Source organism: Melanotaenia boesemani, chromosome 1 (genome assembly GCF_017639745.1).
Source record: "Melanotaenia boesemani isolate fMelBoe1 chromosome 1, fMelBoe1.pri, whole genome shotgun sequence".
Classification (NCBI taxonomy): Eukaryota; Metazoa; Chordata; class Actinopteri; order Atheriniformes; family Melanotaeniidae; genus Melanotaenia; species Melanotaenia boesemani.
In genome coordinates, this window is record NC_055682.1 from 43,164,970 (window position 1) to 43,186,877 (window position 21,908).

General features: G+C 42.6%; 1 protein-coding gene across 1 annotated transcript in view; it reads left to right on the forward strand.

Moving 5' to 3' along the window:
* The first annotated feature begins 1,599 nt into the window (after positions 1-1,599).
* The window catches only part of zgc:153993 (uncharacterized protein LOC767645 homolog), a 55,868-nt gene continuing 35,559 nt past the window's right edge, over positions 1,600-21,908 (forward strand). Inside the window, exon 1 of the mRNA XM_041991016.1 lies at positions 1,600-1,828. Coding sequence (XP_041846950.1) covers positions 1,765-1,828 — 64 coding nt within the window. The 5' untranslated portion in view covers positions 1,600-1,764. The remainder of the gene's footprint in view (positions 1,829-21,908) is intronic.

The following is a 21,908-nucleotide window of genomic DNA, read 5'->3' on the forward strand; positions in this document are numbered from 1 at the left end:
CCTGAGCTAAAGCAGCTGCAGAAGGTAATATACCAGCACATTCTGGCCTTTAATCCCAAAGTAGAATCTGGAGACCTGCAGATTCAGACCTGCAGTTCTGGACCCACACTCCCAGGCCCAAGACATGTCTGCAACATTGCCCCCTACTGGATGATTGTGAAACTGCAACGACCGTTTTGGAGCAGCAGGGCGTCCAGACCCACAACAGAGTTGTCAGACATGCAACTTTGATTTGTTTTTACTTTAGTAAAGCACTTCGACTTTATGAGACCTTTATGTCTCATTGTGTCCTTCAGCTGAGAACTTTCTCAGTACATCAGAATGTCAGATAAGAATCATCATGTTAAGATACACAGAGCGACTTAAGGAAAGAACCAGATGTTAGTAAGAATCAGTTTGATATCTGCCAGATGTGCTGCATCAGACAAACATTCACATTCTAAACAGCACATCGATAGAAAAAATAGATAAAATATCTGCGTCACTGCTCGGGGCTCAGGCTGACGGAGGTGATCTTTCATCCTGAGCCCTGCGCTGTGTTTGCTTTACCTGTGACCTGAACTTCGAACAAGTTTCTAATCATTTCATACAGATGCTCCTGTTTTTGTTCTCGGACTTCCAACTATATGAAAGGTCATTTCTTTAATTAAAAAGAAGCTGGAAGTCTCCACTTACACAAGCTTTTTAGCAAAAGTTTAGAAAATTACAGTGTCATATAAAAACATATGAAGAGAAAATACATGCATGCATGCACACAATATATTGTTGAAATGGTTATCTAAAAGAAACCGGACATTCAAGCAAAACTCCAGAAAACCAAAGTCCAAATATGTGGCGGACAAGTAGCCTACATAGATACTAGTCCTAGTCCATCTCCATGATCCTAGTCAAACTCTTCCCAGACGGCGTCATTCCCACGTTAGTGTTGCAGCTCAGCTTCTCCAGCGAACACAGTCTCTGTAGCAGGTAATCTGTGGCACTGTCCACTCACCATAAAGGACAAAGGGTCCTGAATATGAGCAGCACGCACAGCTACGTGCCGTCCGCAGGCGAGTGGCTGTAACTCCTCGTGAGGGGGGTGCTTTTTTGGCACAACACCGGCGCACTGCCGATTTTCCCGGAAGTCATTAAACTTGCTGAAACCTTTGATCGCTGGGAGACAACACTACACTGTCACTCATAACATGTCATCCAATTTAAAGCAGACAGCCTAAGTTACTGTGTGATACTCAGTCAGGATGCTTTTCCATCACTCTGAGCTACTTTACAGTCACTTCATGACTGTTTTCCACATCCTCACATTTCTTACCAGGTTTTTGGCCCAATAGAATAATGTTTTCCATGCACCTCCTAGTAAATCGGACCCTTTTGGTCCCAGCATTTTTTACTTTTGAGATTACAGTCAGACCATGTACACACCATGTACTGTTAGACTATTTCATTTTCATTTTTTAAAAATCAATATCAACAGGTTGGTAAGTTGGGAAGTTATCAAGGGTAGTAACATGAATGCGCCATCAACAGGCGACTGGCGGTCACTACGCTCCTTGTAAGGGGTGCTTTTCATGTAGGGGTGCTTTTGTCGGCACGACACCGGCCCGTCTACGATGCCCCCGCCTTACTTCCGCGTTCTGTGTGGAGGAAGGTGAAGAGGACGGGGAGGAAAACATCCAACGTTTACCAGTTTGACTCGACTGAGCCCGGGTCATATGTCGGAAACAGTTATTTAAAGTAGCATTTTTCGCTTTTAGAGACTTTGGAGTCATGGCTGACGGCCGAGGAGAGGAGAAAGAAGAGGGGCAAGCGCGAGGAGCGGAGGGCGGAGAAGGTACGTGAAGTATGGCCGGACACAGCGCGCGCGTACAGCGGCTCTGCCAGGAAGATATGAAACAGAAATCCTAACTTTCTAAAGATGTTGTTGGCTCAGTGTTAAAAGTGGAGCCGCTTTGTAGAAGTTTACTTTAGTTTGTGTGTACACACACCAGCCCGACTTCATCCTGGTCCTGGTCCACATTTACCTGCTCTGTTTGGGTCTAGTTGGTCCATTTGTCTGTAGTCTGCAAGTCTAACCTGAATTATCCGGAGATACTTTTAAAGCCCCAGAATATATAATTATGTAATACTGCTTATTTAAATGTGAAAGGAGCTTAGCTTTGCTCTCCGTGGAGAGGAAAAAAGAAGAAAAAACCAGACAGATTTTAGGTTTATCTGGTGTTGTGGCTCAGAGTTTAACTTTCAGATCACTGATCAACAGTAATGATAATGAATCCATCTGAGCTCCAGACAGCAGTGATGACATTTCATGTGACGCTGTGTGATAAAATGTTCAGCAGCTGCTTTTGATTTTGAAAGCAGACTTTGAAGTTTACACCTGTTGAAGGTGTCTCTTTCCTGGTCTGTTGGCACACAAACACACAAGCTGTCAGCTGTGACAGGACACTGACAGCATCTAGAAATGTGTCTGGAGTGATAACCAGTGTCTGAAATCAACTTTTTGACTCACAGACCAAGTTGGCCGCTAGATGAAACAAACACATTTTTTACTGGCCAAATTATTAAATTATTTTACACACACACACATACCTCTACGCACGTTATTTTCTATAATACCATGTTGTGTTGTATCCAAACTGAAAGTGGAAGTCACAGCAACATTAAACAAAGGCAACAAGGAAAATGGTTTTATTTGATAAAGTGTTAATGTCTGAATTTATGAACTAAAACCTGATCAGACTCGTCCTTGGCACAGTCTTTGTGCCACAGCATTACAGCCTTTGGTGGGATCATACGCCCTGATTTTTGCTTTTTATTTTATTGTTTAAAAAATAAACTTAACAAAAATTCATAATACATAAATTTAAAGCTTATTGAACTGATTCATGACAAATCAGTGATATTGAATATAAATAGCTTAACGATAATCATAAAAGCTGATTTAAATAATACTGAACTTAATAACTGATCAATACAATAATATTAAGTATCATTATTTAATAATAATGATACTTAATATTATTGTATTGTTAAGTTCTATTTTATTCTATTCTATTCTACAGTCATTTAGCAGATGCTTTTATCCAAAGCGACTTACATTCGAGAGGAAGAACAACACAAGCATTCAAACAAGATGGACGTCATCATTAAGTTGTAGTCATACTGCTGGAGTCCAGTTGGAACCAGGTGCCGTCATGTAGTGCTAGAGGCAGTGCATATATATATATTTATATATATATATGTATATATATATATTTTTTTTTAAGTCATTTTGTTTGAATACAAGTACATGATTTCATCACACAATTTAAGTCACGTCACAGCCGTTATGCAGCCTTCTTCAGGTTGTAAACAGCTAAGCTAACAGGCTAACATCACGTCCAACAGAGTGCTGCAGGTGTGTTACCGCCTACAGTCGGCGCGCGCAGGTGTGTTACCGCCTACAGTCGGCGCGCGCAGGTGTGTTAGCGTCTACAGTCGGCGCGCGCAGGTGTGTTTGCGCCTACAGTCGGCGCGCGCAGGTGTGTTAGCGCCAACAGTCGGCGCGCGCAGGTGTGTTTGCGCCTACAGTCGGCGCGCGCAGGTGTGTTTGCGCCTACAGTCGGCGCGCGCAGGTGTGTTTGCGCCTACAGTCGGCGCGCGCAGGTGTGTTACCCCCTACATGGCGCGCGCAGGTGTGTTACCCCCTACATGGCGCGCGCAGGTGTGTTAGCGCCAACAGTCGGCGCGCGCAGGTGTGTTAGCGCCAACAGTCGGCGCGCGCAGGTGTGTTAGCGTCTACAGTCGGCGCGCGCAGGTGTGTTAGCGCCTACAGTCGGCGCGCGCAGGTGTGTTAGCGCCTACAGTCGGCGCACGCAGGTGTGTTAGCGCCAACAGTCGGCGCGCGCAGGTGTGTTACCGCCTACAGTCGGCGCGCGCAGGTGTGTTACCCCCTACAGTCGGCGCACGCAGGTGTGTTACCCCCTACAGTCGGCGCGCGCAGGTGTGTTACCGCCTACAGTCGGCGCGCGCAGGTGTGTTACCGCCTACAGTCGGCGCGCGCAGGTGTGTTACCGCCTACAGTCGGCGCGCGCAGGTGTGTTTGCGCCTACAGTCGGCGCGCGCAGGTGTGTTACCGCCTACAGTCGGCGCGCGCAGGTGTGTTTGCGCCTACAGTCGGCGCGCGCAGGTGTGTTAGCATGTCGACTGTGTGTGAATGTGTGTGACTGTATGGATGTATTAGTGGAGTAAATTGGAGGCCTGTTAGTTTACAACAACAAATGTAATGATGTTTGGACCGAGTGAATACTGTGTTTGTCTTTATAAACTTATTAAATTACTATCAAATTCATTTATTAAGTGAGACTAAGGGAAAACTGCCACTGCGTGGCATTTGTTGTCTATACAGTCTATGCTAACGTAAATGAGTGGTTAATGTGTGTTATAGGAGGCATCCTGCAGCATCCCAGGCTGGAGAACAGAAGCTTCATAAATAAGGAGGATAAAGGGCTTTTTAGTGGATTCTGTTCACTGCTGTGATGAAGCACCTACATGCCTAAAATAAGGTTCTTTTGTCAAGATAATGTTAAATTCAGATTTCTAATATGGCATGGGTAACAACTTTGTTAAATAGAATAGATTAAATAGAATGAAATAAAAATGTTAGGTAGAGGAGAAAAAGTTAAATAAAAAGGAGAATACTAATGGTGACTGTGATTACCACTTCATGGGGGGGGGGGGGGGGGGGGGGGGCTATGACATCAACACAACTCCGACACTTGACAGCATTAACTGTTTTATGATAAATTAAAAATATATCGGCCTTTATATAAAATATTATGTATTAACTATATCAGCGGATCAGCACAACATCCGACTCGGGTTGATTTGTTTGCTAAACGTTACGTTAAACAGATTAAACATAAAACCAAATTAATCCGTCTTTTGTGACGGGTAGTCTCGCTGTTCAAACGTAATCCATCTGACACGAGGTCCATGGCTTTCAGTGGTCGGTGTGAAGTAGTCACAGCCCGCAGAAGAAACAGCGTTTCATTCCAGATATACGTCTTATTTATTTTCATGAATGTAGTTTTATTTATGTCCCAAACAAATAGCAGCTACTCTGTCAAAGCACAGCTGGAAGTCCGAGCTAGCTGGATGTTATGCTGCGTTTCTAAACGCTCTACTCAGGTTGAAAAGAAATGTTCAAAACCACTTTTACAACGTGCTTTCCAGAACGAAGTCCCCACGTCCAGGTAGAGGTCCTGCAGCCTTTTAATCGGAGAGAAATCCACAGTTAATGTTAGGATTTATTTATTCTTTACAGAAAAGATTTGGCTGGAATCAGACTTCTTACTTTACTTTGTTGTCATATAACTAACTCTACGTTCACACTGCAGGCTGAAGTGACCCAGATCTGATTTTTTGGCGCTATGCTACCTGTATCTGATCTTTTCCTGACAGTCTGAACAACACAGATCTGATCTTTTCAAATGCGACCCAGGCCACTTGGATACGTGGTCCTAAATCTGATACGTATCTGATCCCGACCCACACATCACACACGACATTGTTTATAAACTCTTATCTGTAAAGGCCTCACACCACTCTCCACCACTCCTGCCTGCGACTCCTTACCCACGATTCTCTGTACAGACGTTCCTGCTGCTGCTCCACAAAATGCCACGGCCAAAAATCTGGTTCTCCTCTTTTGCAATCTCCTCCTTAAAATGATGTTATTTAAAATGTGCTACGGTTGGATAATAAATTAAAAATTGCAACATAAGCTTCGTTGTTACCGTCCATGTTTACTTCCGCAAACACGAAGACGTCACACGTCACGCTCACGTCGTGTCTTCTACGCATGTGGGACAATTTTGGTGCATTAGGTTCATACAGGAGATCGCATTCAAGTCGCATTTAATTGGAAATGTGAGCGGACTCTCAAAAAAATCCGATTTCACAAAAAAATCCGAATTGAGCATCATGTCCTGCAGTGTGAACCTAGCCTTAGTTTTTTTACATGAGAACAGAAATAAAAACTAAGGGGCATATAAGGAGTGTTCAGGCCATTTGACACATTATAGTGCTGAAAAACTGATTTACACATAATAATCATGGTAATCGTAATATCGTGATTATTTCTTTGACAATAATCATACCAAAAAAATGTGTAATCATGACGTTCCTAGGCTCATGCCCTCCTCAGACCTGGTACCCTTCATTCACAAAAACTGCTATAAAATCATCAAACATCAGTATATTTTTCTGCTCTTTTCATTTTCATAAGTTATTTAAACAACTTCCATCCTGCTCAAAAATACCAAATATTCAATCATTTATAGGATTTTTAACCCTTGAAATGCCAGGATGAATATTGGAATTACTGCCTCTTTCATTACAACAAACAGGAAAACCGAATTATTTTTCATGTGCTGAATATTCTGTCAACGGCTCTTTGGTGGTGATCAGACACTTCCATATGTCAAAGATTATCAACTAAACTTATTTAATTCCATTTTGTTTGCAGCGTGAGAAACGTCCTTTGGCGCCCCTGTGGTCATTCTCCAACTACAGTCAGATTTGGTCTGGAAAATTTTTAGAAAATCTAACACAAATTTTTAGAAATATTTTGATATGTTTTATTTCTCCATAATGTGTGGAAACACTTTCTGATAGTGGTTTTAATTAAATTATTTAAATATTATAGATTTTTTGTCATTTTAGTCCAACATTCAGGGGGAAACATCATTTCCGTCACACTGCAAAAAACTGCTTTTCAAACAAAACTACTCCCATAACCCATGTTATTGAAACATTTAATGAAATTCCACATGTAGATAAATGTAAATATATTATTGTATTTTTTTTTCAAGCATTTTAAAAATAGTTTTCTGCCACTGATTAGATGGAAAATTCATTTGAACTGTTTTCATGAAGTCTTTCAATCAAGTTTCTACATGACACAATCATGAGTTTTTCAATTCAGGAAATGAACTGTAACTATAACAACATCATTTTCAAGGCTCTGACATTTTATTAGTGTGACTGTGTTATTATTATGAATTTTATGCAATAATATGTCTTGTGATGGAGATGACATTGTGTGTTGGAACAGACATGTAACATTGCTGAACAATGTTCACTTTTATTATGCTTTACAACAGGGGTGCCCAAGTCCGGTCCTCAAGATCTACCATCCTGCAACTTTTGTATGCAACCCTTCTCCAACACACCTAAATTAAATGTCATCTGCATGTCATTCAGCTCTACAGAGGCCTGGTAAGAAGCCGGTCATTTGATTCAGGTGTGTTGGAGAAGGGTTACATCTAAAAGTTGCAGGATGGTAGATCTCGAGGACTCCCGGACTTGGGCACCCCAGCTTTACAAAAAACAAGTTTTGTGAACATAACATAACGCTGTTTCAGCTTTATTTAAAAAAATCATTTATTTAAAAAAAGCGCTAATTATAAAAAAGTTAACTGAACAAGTGATCAAACCATAGATTTTTCCATACTGAAACATCAACATTCATCAATCTTTCTGAAACAAGTGCTTTAACATGATAAACTGTTATCCTTCACAATCAAGAACAGCAGATTTCTGCCCAAACTGCGGGATCCAACATCATGTGCCTCTTTGTTACCGGCTGAGGCTCTGGGACCACTCTGAGGATATTTTCTGGTCGGTACCAGATAATGTCCTCCCTCATTGGCCAGAAAAACCTGTTTTTCCCAATGCAACTCATGGTTTTAACCAGAGCACAGCTGGCAGAGCCAACATCCTGAATAATGCCAGGATACGGGTCCCCGTCATATGTCACCACACACCATTTTCCAATCAGTCCCTTATGAAGGTCTGCAATGGGATGAGCTGTGGTGAGAGGTGTGCTTGTGGATGCTTGAGTCTCAGTGTCACCTGTTACTGCCATGTCCACTGTCTGGGGACCAAAACATCTGCAAACCTGGGGCTCTGAGCAAAAGCAGCTGAGAATCCGCCAAGATATGTCTCCTGGTCTTTCAGAGACAATCTAGTGGAACACATGGTACTAAGATTACACCACTAAGCATCATATCTCAACACATCAAACCATTTTCTAATAAAAAAAATTCTTGTCTGGATGTGCTGAAAATTACCTGATGTATCTGCATTGTGCCTCGAATAGTCTGCATGTCTTGAGGAAGGAGACTGTCCATTACCTCAGTCTCCTTCTCAGTGATACACATCAGCTTCACAGTGGATGGCTGTTTTGAGAGTTGCTCATACAGCACCCTTCCATTTGGAAGATCAGTGCCATTTGCAACCATTGAGTCAGCCTGCCGTTTAACAGCTGTACCAATCCCATCAGCTGGGCCTTTTCCATGTCCTGCCTCCAGAAAGTTCCAAGTGATCCTTTTGAATCCAATCTGAAAAGGAATTTTGCTTAAGAAAAAGAAGTTTTTCTTGGACCTGTACTGGGTGGTTGGGCCATCCCTGATGACATGAAGTGTGGTTGCTGCTGGGTTGAGTTCTTTGAGGTAGGGTAGCACTGTGTTGAGATGAGCCCAAATAGCTGATGGATCATGACGCATTGATGAGCTAATGGAACAGAGAGACACCACCCCAGTTTTGGTGTGAGCTACACCTGTGTGGAGAGTGACCTGTTGGTGGGAATCACCAAACTGTACTGCTTGGATCTCATTTGCGTATTTACATTTATAGTTTTCTGCAAAATCGATTTGCAAGACAATATCATCATCTTTTAGATTTTCCTTTAGGGTTCTGAGAGCAGAGTACTGATGAATGATGTTGTAGATGTGCTTTCCCATCTTTTTGTGAAGTTGGTCTGAAAAATCATCCAGCAGTGTCTGTACAGTCCCATGGACTTTTTCTTTGATTGTGAGGTGAACTTTAAACTGTTCTTTTGTTCCATCTTTTTTTGTTTTCTCCCTCTCCTCAGTCTTGCTTCTCCATTCAAACCACCAGGTCTGCTCTCCTGCCTCAAAGTCAGAGGTCGGCAGCTCCTTGTCCTTGCAGTCAGGGCATTCTCTGGACAGGCACTCCTTTGTTGAACTTGTGCATGTCACAGACTCCATTAGGTCATTCAGATTGTACTTTTTATTACTTTGTGATAAAACAGTTTGTCTGCCATAAACTGGCTGTTTGCATGTATTTTGCAAAGGCATGTGTCTCTATCCTTTATTGTTGGCTTAATAATCCAGAAGGGTCGATTTTTGCTAAATTTGCTATAACAAACTCCGATCTCGGGATGCTCCATTCTAAACTTCTGGTGACGTATCACCATGGAGTCAAGCAGGAAGCGTTTTTGCACTTTTTTTGCTCTTTGTAATCGTCTCCTTCTTTCCAGTTGTTATTCTACTGTTGTCATCACGCTCAAGAAATGATTTTATCTTCTCCTCTGCTTCTTTGCTGATTTTGTTAGACTGAATTTTTCTGGTATACTGGAGTTTAGTGGCCCTTGTCAGATTTGTTTTTATTTGCTTAGGTGAGAACCCAAACTCCTTTTTGGCAAAGCAGATCAGGCGGTTTTTCTTCAGTAGCTTACCAGCTACAACTTTGGAGATCACTTGCCGATCTCTAGCAGTGTGCATATTTTGGTATTTCTTTTGTGAAATAATTGTGTTATGAAACAGGAGTGTTCTTCTTAAATCCTTTGTTCTTTGCTTAATCTGTTTGGTTTTGAGCTCTGGTGTATTGGTCATTTCCATTTTCTTCAGTCGGTCACATCTTTTCTTGTATTTTTCTACCTTCCGTAAAGCATCTTCGGGTTTTACAGTAGTTGCATAAAGATCTCTATAGACCTTTGCCCTTGTCTTTGCAACCCTTTTCCTCCCTCTTCTCTGCGTACAGTTTTTGGGTGTAAGCAGGTGAGGTGTGTCAGGTGGCTCAGTGAGGCTAGAATTGTCTGGCGAGACAGTTTCTGGGTCAACTCCAATGTCTTCTGGTGACTGTGGTGGCGTTGTAGCCATAAAATTCTCAACTTCAGCCAGTCTTTTCAACTTTCTGCGTCTGTTTTGTTGAATAATTCGCCATTGTCTTCTGACTTTTCTTTTCTCTCTGTGTGTCATTTCTGTCACAGACTTGACAACACCTTGTTCTTTTTTTTCAGGTATCTTTCTCTGTCTTTTCTGAGAAACTCTTGGTATTTAAGAGGATCTGATTCAATCCTCTCTCTGTATGCTTTCGATCTCTCTGCTGTGGTCTTGCATGCCATCTAAAGAACAGATGGTGTCACATTTAAGTAACAGATACTTATCTACGTATTATATCTTTACCTATGATGTACATACAACATCAAGTGTTTGATTAAATGTTTTTTATAACTTAATTTATTATTTCATAAACTTAATTTAACTTAATACACAGTATTATAAATGATATAAGCCAGGTAAATGCATTCATGACACTGGCATTGTCATTTCCATCACAATAAACAATGTGATGGAAATGACTGTTGTGGAAATGACAATGTGTACTTTTTAAAAAAAAAAATCTCATGATATATTAGCATGCTAATCACTATTTCAGAGTTAGCAATAAATGTACTCAAAATACAAAATATGATTCTTCTCATTATTTCTACATTCAGTGGAAATATGAGCTGTTCGGTAATGACCATCAATAAACCTACTCTTGGTTTTGCCAAGATTTACCTTGATTTCTTTCTTGTTTCCCTTGCTTCCAGGGAGCTAACTCTTCCCTCCTGCCACGTGCTCCCCTGTCTCATGGCAGCTGCTTTGGTTGCAGTTGTAAATGTTAAAAAACCCCAAAAAGATTCATTTTGTGTTGTGTGGTGGAAATGACAGTGACCCCTAGGGACAGGCATACTTTTATGAAAAAAAACATAAAATACTAATATATCTTACAAACACAAGATGTATTTCAGTAAAATAAGGCATTTTTCTGCCATTTGTCCATAAAGTTAGTATTTAATCAAAACTGAACTCAATATCATGAGGGAATGAATGTCAAAAATCTGGCACAGGGACAAGGGCTATATCACAAAATCCACTCATACAAAACCACATTTTATATAACAATTATAATAATTGATCTATCATTTATTTTTTGTATGTTCCTTTTGGTGTCAAGTAGATGTGGCAAAGATAAAAAAAGACAAATGTATTTTTATTTTTCTTATTTCTGCCTGGGACACAAATTCTTCTGTAGTTGGAGAATGACCCATGTATGCACAAAACTGCTATAAATAACATCATCAGACGTCAGAATTTTTTTTCATGAAACATTTGAGCACTTTTAGACTTGCTCAAAACTACCAACCAATTATTTTAAGACGTTTAACCCTTTAAATGCTACTTTAAGTATTTCTATAAATCTAAAAAAAACATACAAACATAAAGATGTAAGAAATCCTTATTGGGTTATGGGACCACCAGGGGGCGCAAAGAGTGAGTTCTCTGCATGTGTGAGATTTGTGTGAAATTATTTCTGATTATCAACGTGAAGCGTGACTGTTTTTTCTCGGTGCGCTGAACATTTTTACAGGTTTAGATGTAGGACCTATATTTCCCCGAATGTCTGTTGAGACGGTTACCCCGTCAGCGAGTCAGCGATAGTTCGGATGCAACGTGACTTCACAGCTGGGTGTAGCTGTCGCCTGATGTTTAGTCCTTGTGTGTCGTATTCCCACGGTAATGCTGTAACGGGTGCGTTACCTGTTATAGATACAGAGCTCATGAATACATGACACACTACAGACTAAAAACAGACTAGTAATTCTATTGGAAACCTTACTATGTCTATATTTCAGTAAAGGGGGTATCTCCCTGGGAGTCCTTTTAAGTGTTTGTGTCGATGACGTCAATGTGTTTAAAGACTGCAATCAAATTAAAACCCACCCAGGTTTCCTGGACATCTGTCCAAATACAGCTGTCCAAATACGATATCAGGTAAGTAAGAGCCGTCACTGCTGGAAAACATACAGCTGCATAGTTTACGCTTATGTCGGTGAAATTCTGTGTAGCCTGTATAAAATATAAAAAGGTAAACCTTTTTTTCTTTTACTGGGTTGTGCTAAAAAAGGAAAATAAGACAAAGCTGAAAGGCCGTCCTGAAGTGTCCTGCAGCGTGGGGAAGTAAGACATGCTCAGACTGCTCCGGGTTGGCGGACGCTGCTGCTTGGAGAGTAGCTGCCATGCTGGTCACTACCAACCAGTGTTGGTCCAGCAGGTCGCTGCTGTATAGCTGCTTGCTTTTCAGCCATGCAGCGATGAGGAACTAGAACATTTCTCAAGATGTTTTGATGGGTGCCAATTAGGGCTGGGCGATAAGGCTTAAAAATAAAATCTCCGATTTTTTATAACCAAATCCGATTTCCGATTTTAATCGATTTTTTTCTTTTCTTTTACAAAACATAAACTTATTAAAAACATTTATTTGTTTATATAGATGAATGCCAGCAAAATAAAGCATATAATGTCATAGCTTTTCCACCATATAAACGACTTCATATCTTACATTGAAATATGCGACACAATGCATCCGTGATCTCTTTCCATCTGGATCCTTATACAGGATCCACTGCAGGAATAATTCCCCTGATGAAGGTTGTCTCTTAACTAGGGTTTGTGGGTTAAGCTGACTTCTGCATCTCGTAGAGAGCAGCATTTCTCACTGCAGTTATACGCACAGCTAAATCCCAGGCATGAGTAAAGGGTCACTTCACTGAAATTCTGTCAGACAAACACCATTCTAGTGTGGAGGGAGGGCTAAGTCTGCTGCTAACTAACTATGGAAAAAAATCCCGATTTTCATAAAAAGAAATCTCCAGAAATGGAAAATTCGATTTATCGATTTTATCGATTAATCGCCCAGCCCTAGTGCCAATGCAGCTACTACCCGGCTAAGGATGGAGCACCTGTGGTGAGGGAGGGGCTGCAGATGGACTAGCTACGTTCGCGTGGAGCACTTTTAATCTGATGGGAAGTCCAATCAGAATAAAAATGTGTCATGTAAACATGTCAGCTGATTCGATCGGCCTTGATCTGACAGAATTTTCAATCCAGTGTAGAGGGGTGGTTTAAGCCTTTACACGACTGGATCAGCAGGAAAAATAACCATGTCTACAGCGATCGCCTTGCGGTGCATGTTGCCTCTGAGCAGGCCTGAACCACGTCGGGGTTACATGATGTTAACAGTTTCAGGGAAGACTTGAAAAATGGTCGCAGCAAAACAACGGGACGGTGGTGGATGCAATGTTTTAATTAGAAACTGAAGGAGTTCAGGATTATTGAGCAGTTTGACGGTCAAAAGGTTAAGAATAAAAAATAAATTTAAAAAAGCTTCTTAGGTTAGGTTTACACTGCAGGGCATAAGGCTCAATTCGGGTTTTTTGTGAAACCCGATTTTTTTGAGAGTCTGCTCAGGTAAGTGATCACCTGTATGAAACTTATGAGCATCTAAAGTGTCCCGCATGCGTAGAAGACTCGACGGCGTGACAGCGAGTTTAACAGCGGAGCGCATGTTGCAGTTTTAAAGATATTGTCCAGACGTCGCAGCACGTTTTCAATGGCCTTTTTTTAGGAGGCGATTACAAAAGAGGAGAGCCAGATTTGTGGCCGTGGCATTTTGTGGAGCAGTGGTTGCATGGCAGAAGATCAGATGCGTATCGGGTTTAGGACACATATCCAAGTGGCCTGGGTCGCATTTAAAAAAATCAGATCTGAGTCGTTCAGATCTGAAAAGATCAGATACAGGTCACGTAGGGCCAAAAAATCTGAACCTGGCCTTATTCCGAACTCGTAGGCACTGCATGTGAAAAGCACTGCAAATGATCCATCATGTAAACGCTGATTGGAAAACTTTATTTAGCGTCCATGTAAACGCGTGTCCTGGAAGCTCCCATCAGATTTATTTCACTCAGATAGATGAAAGATTTCTCTATGTAAACGTAGTTTTTATAAACCAATACAAACTGTGGATCGTTCATTAAATCCGTATTAAATCTGTTGCTCTTATACATTACTGTATCTGGGGAGGTGAGTACGTGACTCCAGTCTTACACACACAACTGCTGCTAGCCTGCTCATTGACGTTGCTATGGCGACATTCTGTAACTGCTGAGTCACTATGAAACAGACAGAAGCTGTGTCCCAATTCAGGTATGCAAACTTCGAAGTGCATGTTCGTGGGCTTCATACGTCATCGCGGCGCCAGAATCCGTTCTGGTGGTGGACCCTTTTCCTCCCAGAATTCATTTTGCACAAGATGGCGGTGAACAAGCAGCAGTTGAGTGAGGAAGAGTACGTTTTTAAGTGTAGGTTTGTTTACCTCACTTTAGTAGAAATGTGTCAAAACTAAATACATAAAAAACATGTGGCATTAAAATATTGTAATATTTGATATTCTTGGATTTTTAAGGATTAATGAGGAGTGTACCGGCTAGAAACCAACAGATAACGCTGACATAAAGTTAGAAAGGAGACTGAACAGTATGACGTGCGAGATACAAGATTTAGCCTCAGATTGCTTTTTTTTTCTTTTTAATATTCATTTATAAAGTAGAATAAAACCAACTTTGTTGATGTTACATTCACTAAAGATATGCAAGATTTCAGAGGTCTAAGTGATTCAAATGTCTTTTACTAATAATTAATCACGTTAATGTTATTAACGTTTTATAATATAATAATTATAAATTAATATAAGATTGTTTGATTACACTAAAATTTATAGAATATAATAATTATAAATTAGTTATACACACATATACACACACAGAGGGGCAAAAAGTATTTGGCAGCCACCGATTCTACAAGTTATCCCACTTAAAAAGATGAGAGGCAGAATGTAAAAAACATCCAGAAAATCACATCGTTTGATTTTTAAAGAATTTATTTGCAAATTATGGTGGAAAATAAGTGTTTGGCCAATAACAAAAGCTCATGTTAATACTTTGTTATATACCCTTTGTTGGCAGTGACAGAGGTCAGACGTTTTCTGTAGTTCTTGACCAGGTTTCACACTGTTGCTGGTGTTTTGGCCCGTTCCTCCATGCAGATCTCCTCTAGAGCTGTAATGTTTTGTGGCTGTCGCTGGACAACACGGACCTTCAACTCCCTCCAAAGATTTTCTATGGGGTTGAGATCTGGAGACTGGCTAGGCCACTCCAGGACCTTGAAATGCTTCTTACGAAGCCACTCCTTCGCTGCCCGGGTGGTGTGTTTGGGATCATTGTCATGCTGAAAGACCCAGCCATGTTTCATCTTCAATGCCCTCACTGATGGAAGGAGGTTTTCACTCAAAATCTCACCACACATGGCCCCATTCATTCTTTCCTTTACACGGATCAGTCGTCCTGGTCGCTTTGCAGAAAAGCAGCCCCAAACCATGATGTTTCCACCCCCGTGCTTCACAGTGGGTCTTATGTTCTTGGGATGCAACTCAGCATTCTTTCTCCTCCAAATATGGCGAGAGGCGTTTATACCTAAAAGTTTTACATTGGTCTCATCTGACCACATGAGATTCTCCCAATCCTCCTCTGGATCATCCAGATGGTCACGGGCAAACTTTAGACGGGCCTGGACATGTGCTGGCTGAAGCAGGGGGACCCTTCGCGCAATGCAGGATTTTAATCCATGACGAAGTAGTGTGATACTAAGAGTAACCTTTGTGACTCTGGTCCCAGCTCTCTTGTCATGGACCAGTTCCCTCCGTGTAGTTCTGGGCTGATTCCTTACTGTTCTCAAGATCATCCATACCCCACGAGGTGAGATCTTGCGTGGAGCCCCAGATGGAGCGAGATCATCAGTGATCTTGTATTTCTTCCATTTTCTAATAATTGCCCCCAGCTGATCTGTTCTCACCAAGCTGCTTGTCTGTTGTAGACCGGCTCATTCCAGCCTTGTGCAGGTCTACAATTTTGTCCCTGGTGTCCTTGGACATTTCTCTGGTCCTGGCCATGGTGGAGATAGAAGTCTGACTGAGAAAAGGTGTGGACAGGTGTCTCTTATATAGATAATGAGTTCAAACAGGTGCACTTAATACAGGTAACGAGCGGAGGACAGAAGAGCTTCTTAAAGAAGAAATAACATGTCTGTGAGAGCAAGAAATCTTGCTTGTTTGAAGGTGCCAAATACTTACTTTTCCAAATAACTTGTTTAAAAATTATACAATGGGATTTCCTGGATTTTTTTTTCACATTCTATCTCTCACAGTTGGGGTGATGGAAATTACAGACCTCTCTCATCTTTTCAAGTGGGAAAACTTGCACAATGGGTGGCCGCCAAATACTTTTTTGCCCCACTGTATACAAGTATAATATATTACATAATTTATATTAATTTATTATGTAGTTTAGCATTCGTTCATTCATTTTCTGTAGCGCTCAGTCCATTACGGGTCGCGTAATGGCTGGAGCCTATCCCAGCATTTCAGCAGGTGAGAGGCAAGTACACCTGGACAGGTCACCAGTCCATCGCAGGGCCGACATAGAAAGAGACAAACCACTCGTTATTTATCAATATTAAATAATTTAATGATTAATTTAACTGCTCCTCCACATCGAGAGGAGCCAGATGAGGTGGCTCGGGCATCTGGTTAGGATGCCTCCTGGACGCCTCCCTGGTGAGGTGGAAAGAGGCCACGGGGAAAGACCAGGACACGCTGGATGGACTACATCTCTTGGCTGGCCTGGGAACACCTCGGGATCCCTCCAGATGAGCTGGTGAATGTGGCCGGGGAGAGGGAAGTCTGGGTTTCCCTGCTTAGGCAGCTGCCCCCTTGACCCGACTCCGGATAAGCGGCAGAAAATGGATGGATGGATGGATGGATGGATGGATTTAACATTGTTAATAACATGAGTAACATTATGTTTTGGTTGTGTTGGTTCGTTAATTGGGTCCTTCAATGGAAGCAAATGGGTTAGGGTTAATTATTTACAGACAAATAAATAAACCAAATAAACCAAAAGGCTATAATCAGAAGCAAAAACTTATATAACGCCTACTCCTTTTAACAACAGAAGATGAATACATAAATCAAAATTTAAATTTGATAATCATTTTACGAGAAAACTAAGTAAAAATTTTAAACCAAAGTCAGTTTTTTTTTTATCTCTCGAGGTGTCACTGATGATGATGAGGTGTCATCAGTGTAAAGACCAAGTTTATAATTATTATACATCTTTTTAAATTTCTTAAGGGAATCACAATTGTTAATATTTTCAGGACCATTATTTTAGAGTTTTATCACTGTAATAACCAAGGTTATAATAAATTTGAATTTTTAATTAGTTTTAGTATTTTTTTTTTTTTTACTTTTTATTTCCAAATTCAGTTAGTTTTAATTAGTTTTTAGAGCAAATTTTCTAGTTTTTATTTGTTTTCGTTTTTTGCGTAGTTTTAGTTTAGTTTTTATTTTAGTGTTTTAGTTTTTTTGTTTGTTTTTCTAAATTAGGGTATTTGCTGGGTGCAAAATTCAAAATAATCAGAAGAAGCACTGTATAATAAAAACTTAAGATACAATTTTTAAAAACTGTATCAGGAGGAAACATGAACAGCCATCAACAAATCAAACACAACAGCCCATAAGATAACAGCCTTAAGAAAAACAATGTGTGCAATGCTGCTTCTGAGATAGTGTTCTAGGTAAAACTCAACATAACCAACATACTAAAAACACACAACAACATAACATGAATCCGTTCACAGTCCCTGGCAGCCAGGAGTCTAAAGGAGCTCAATCTGACTCATCATGAACCAACAACCCAACAAACTCTAGATCAGAGCTTTAATTCATTCATAGTTGCAGCAACTTTAGTACAAATCACTGCAGCTGATAAACAGAACAGAACCTCACCTGTTATACTGGACATGATAAAGCTGTGGATATTTTACACACTGAACGTAAATGTGTCTGGTAGAACACAGAGCCAGCAGCTGGTTCAGATACTCGTCCGTTTCAGCTGGATGCTGATGTGCTTTTCTTTTCTTTTCAGAATTAAAAGTTTAGTCTCCTAGAAAGACCAAGAGAAACTCCTCCATGATCCATCTCCAGTAGACTGGATTACTGTAACGGTCTTTTAACAGGACTTCCTAACAAGAGCATTAAACATCTGCAGCTCATCCAGATGCTGCTGCTAGAGTTTTAACCAGGACTAAGAGATCTGAACACATCACACCAGTTTTAACATCTTTACACTGGTTTCCAGTTTATACTGGTTTCCAGTCAGTCACAGAATAGATTTTAAAACCCTTCTGATTGTTTACAAATCCCAGAATGGTTTAGGTCCAGAATACATCTGTGATATGTTCAGAGAATATAAACCTAGCAGAGCTCTTAGATCCAAAGACTCTGGTCAACTAGTCCAGACCAGAGTCCAGACCAGAGTCCAGACTAAACATGGAGAAGCAGCATTTAGCTGTTCTGCTGCCAGTGGAGATTAAACTTTCACCAAACGTAGACATTTTTAAATCCAGGTTTAAAACATTTCTTTTATCATGTCTGTGCATGAAATCTGCATGTTAACTTTTTAACTCATCTTGCTTTTAATCATTTTAATGTAATTTATTATTTTATTGTAATTATGTGCCCCTGCATTTTATTATTTCTAAATATCTGTAATGTCTTTGTTTTATGTAATGCACTCTGAACTGTCCTGTACATGAAATGTGCTGTACAGATAAACTGCCTCGCCTTCTGTGCTAAACGTACATAACCTGTTGTTCAACATTGTAAACAAAAAAGAATTTAAGCCTCTCAAATTCAGCTTTTCAAGATTTTGTGTGTGACTGTGTGTGTATGTCTGTTTGTGTGTGTGTGTGTGTGTGTGTGTGTGTGACTGTGTGTGTGTGTCGGTGTAACTGACAGTGTGTCTGACTCACGTTCCCCCCCATGCTGCTCGGCCTGGCTGAAGCTTCTCTTTCCGGGGAGGGGTGCAGGGAGGCTACCTGGTCCAGGTGCTCCTGGTTAACCTTCTCGTGCAGCTTTTCAAATGGACGTTCAGATTCGTGTTATGTCACAGTTCGTCAGGTTTGTGCAAATGTGTGTGTATGTATGTCCCATTTCTGTTCCCTTTTTCATTCACACCCACCCTGCAGAAAATAGCCCTCCAGGAGAAGGTGCCCCAGCCCAAGAAAAAAAATGGGACAACCTAAAGAAAAATATAAAGTATATCATTGTGTAGAATATCTTTTGCCTTTGCTTTTTGCCCAAAAAAAAAAATGTATGCATTACTTCAAAGAGGATGGACAGGCTGTTCTCCCTCCTGGAAAAAATGATAAATTAATAAATTTAGCAAATGATTTTGAGAAAGAAATGTTTTGAAAAGTTTATTTGGCATAAATAATCCATCCATCCAATTTTCTGCCGCTTATCCGGAGTTGGGTCGCGGGGTCAGCTGCCTAAGCAAGGAAACCCAGACTTCCCTCTCCCCGGCCACATTCACCAGCTCATCCAGAGGGATCCCGAGGTGTTCCCAGGCCAGCTGAGAGATGTAGTCCATCCAGCGTGTCCTGGTCTTTCCCCGGGGCCTCTTTCCACCTCACCAGGGAGGTGTCCAGGAGGCATCCTAACCAGATGCCCGAGCCACCTCATCTGGCTCCTCTCGATGTGGAGGAGCAGCTACTCTACTCTGAGCCCCTCCCGGATCACAGAGCTTCTCACCCTTCTCACCATCTCTAAGGGGGAGCCCGGCCACCCTGCGGAGAAAACTCGTTTCGGCCACTTATATCATGATCTTGTTCTTTTGGTCACTACCCACAGCTCGTGACCATAGGCGAGGGTAGGAACGTAGATCGACCGGTAAATTGCCTTTTGGCTCAGCTCCTTCTTCACCACGACAGACCGATGCAGAGTCCAGATCACTGCAGATGCCGCACCGATCCGCCTGTCGATTTCCTGCTCCATCCTTCCCTCACTCGTGAACAAGACCCCGAGAAATGTGAACTCCTCCACTTGGGGCAGGACCTCATTGCCATCCCGGAGAGAGCACTCCACCCTTTTCTGGCTGAGGACCATGGTCTCGGATTTGGAGGTGCTGATTCTCATCCCAGCCATTTCACATTCAGCTGCGAATCGCTCCAGTGAGAAAAGATCATGGCCCGATGAAGCCAACAGAACCACATCATCCGCAAAGAGCAGAGACCCAGTCCTGAGGCCACCAAAGCGGATCCCCTCAACACCCCAGCTGCGCCTAGAAATTCTTATGAACAGAATCGGTGGCAAAGGCAGCCTTGGCGGAGTCCAACCCGCACTGGAAACGATGATTTACTGCCGGCAATGCGGACCAAGCTCTGACACCGGTCGTACAGGGACCGGACAGCTCGTACAAGCGGGTCCCGCACTCCCCCCCACCCACAGGAGTCCTCGGGGGACTGGACAACTGTAGATTGGTTGTGCCAACTCCCATGCCGCCTCAAAGACCCTGAAGAGGGTGTAGGACCAGGACGAAAACCACACTGCTCCTCCTCAATCCGAGGTTTGACTATCCAACAGACCCTCCTCTCCAGCACCCCTGAATGGACCTTACCAGAGAGGCTGAGGAGTGTGATCCCCCTGTAGTTGGAGCACACCCTCCGGTCCACCTTTCTGAAGAAGGGAACCACCACCCCACTCTGCCAGTCCAGGGGAACTGTCCCCGATGTCCACGCGTGTCAGCCAAGACAGCCCTACAGCATCCAGAGTCTTAAGGAACTCTGGGCAGACCTCATCCACCCCCTTGGCCCTGCCACCAAGGAGCTTTTTAACTACCTCAGCGTCCTCAGCCCCAGAGATGGAAGAATCAGCACCAGCTACCCCAGACTCTGCTTCCGCATCGGAAGACGTGTTGGTGGGATTGAGAAGGTCTTTGAAATATTCCCTCCACTGCCTCACAAAGTCCTGAGTCGAGTTCAGCAGCCCCCCCATCTCACTGTACACATTGTTGATGGAGCACTGCTTTCCCCTCCTGAGCCGCCGGATGGTGGACCAGTATCTCCTCGAAGTCAATTGGAAGTCATTCTCCATGGCCTCTCCAAACTCCTCCCATGCTCGAATTTTTGCCTTAGTGACCACCAAAGCTGTGCTCCGCTTAGCCCGCCGATACCCGTCAGCTGCCTTTGGAGTCCCACAGGCCAAAAAGGCCCGATAGGACTCATTCTTCAGCTGGACGGCATCCCTTACTGCCGGTGTCCACCAACGAGTTCGGGGGTTACCGCCACGACAGGCACCGACAACCTTATGGCCACAGCTGCGGCTGGCTGCCTTGACAATAGAGGCACAGAACACAGCCCATTCGGACTCAATGTCCCCTGCCTCACCCTGGACATGGTTGAAGCTCTGCCGGAGATGGGAGTTGAAACTCTTTCTGACAGGGGACTCCGCTAGACGTTCCCAGCAGACACTCAGAACACTTCCTCCCCCACCATCTGAGCCAACTCACCACCAGGTGGTGATCAGTTGACAGCTCCGTCCCTCTCTTCACCCGAGTGTCCAGAACATGGGGCCGCAAGTCCGACGATACGACTACAAAGTCGATCATCGAACTGCGACCTAGAGTGTCCTGGTCCCAAGTGCACATGTGGGCACTCTTATGCCTGAACAAGGTGTTCGTTATGGACAATCCATGACAAGCACAGAAGTCCAACAACAAAACAATACTCAGATTCAGATCAGGTGGTGCATTCCTCCCAATCACGCCCCTCCAAGTCTCGCTGTCATTGCCCACGTGAGCATTGAAGTCCCCAACAGAATGAGGGAGTCCTCGGAAGGAGTGCTCTCCAACACCTCCTCCAAGGACTCCAAAAAGGGTGGGTACTCTGAACTGCTGGTTGGTGCAAAAGCACAAACAACAGCAAGGAACTGTCCCCTGACCTGAAGGCGGAAGGAGGCTACCCTTTGTCCAGCAGGGTAAACCCCAACGTACAGGTGCCAAGTCGGGGGGCAATGAGCATGCCCACACCTGCTCGGCGCCTCTCACCAGGAGCAACTCCAGAATG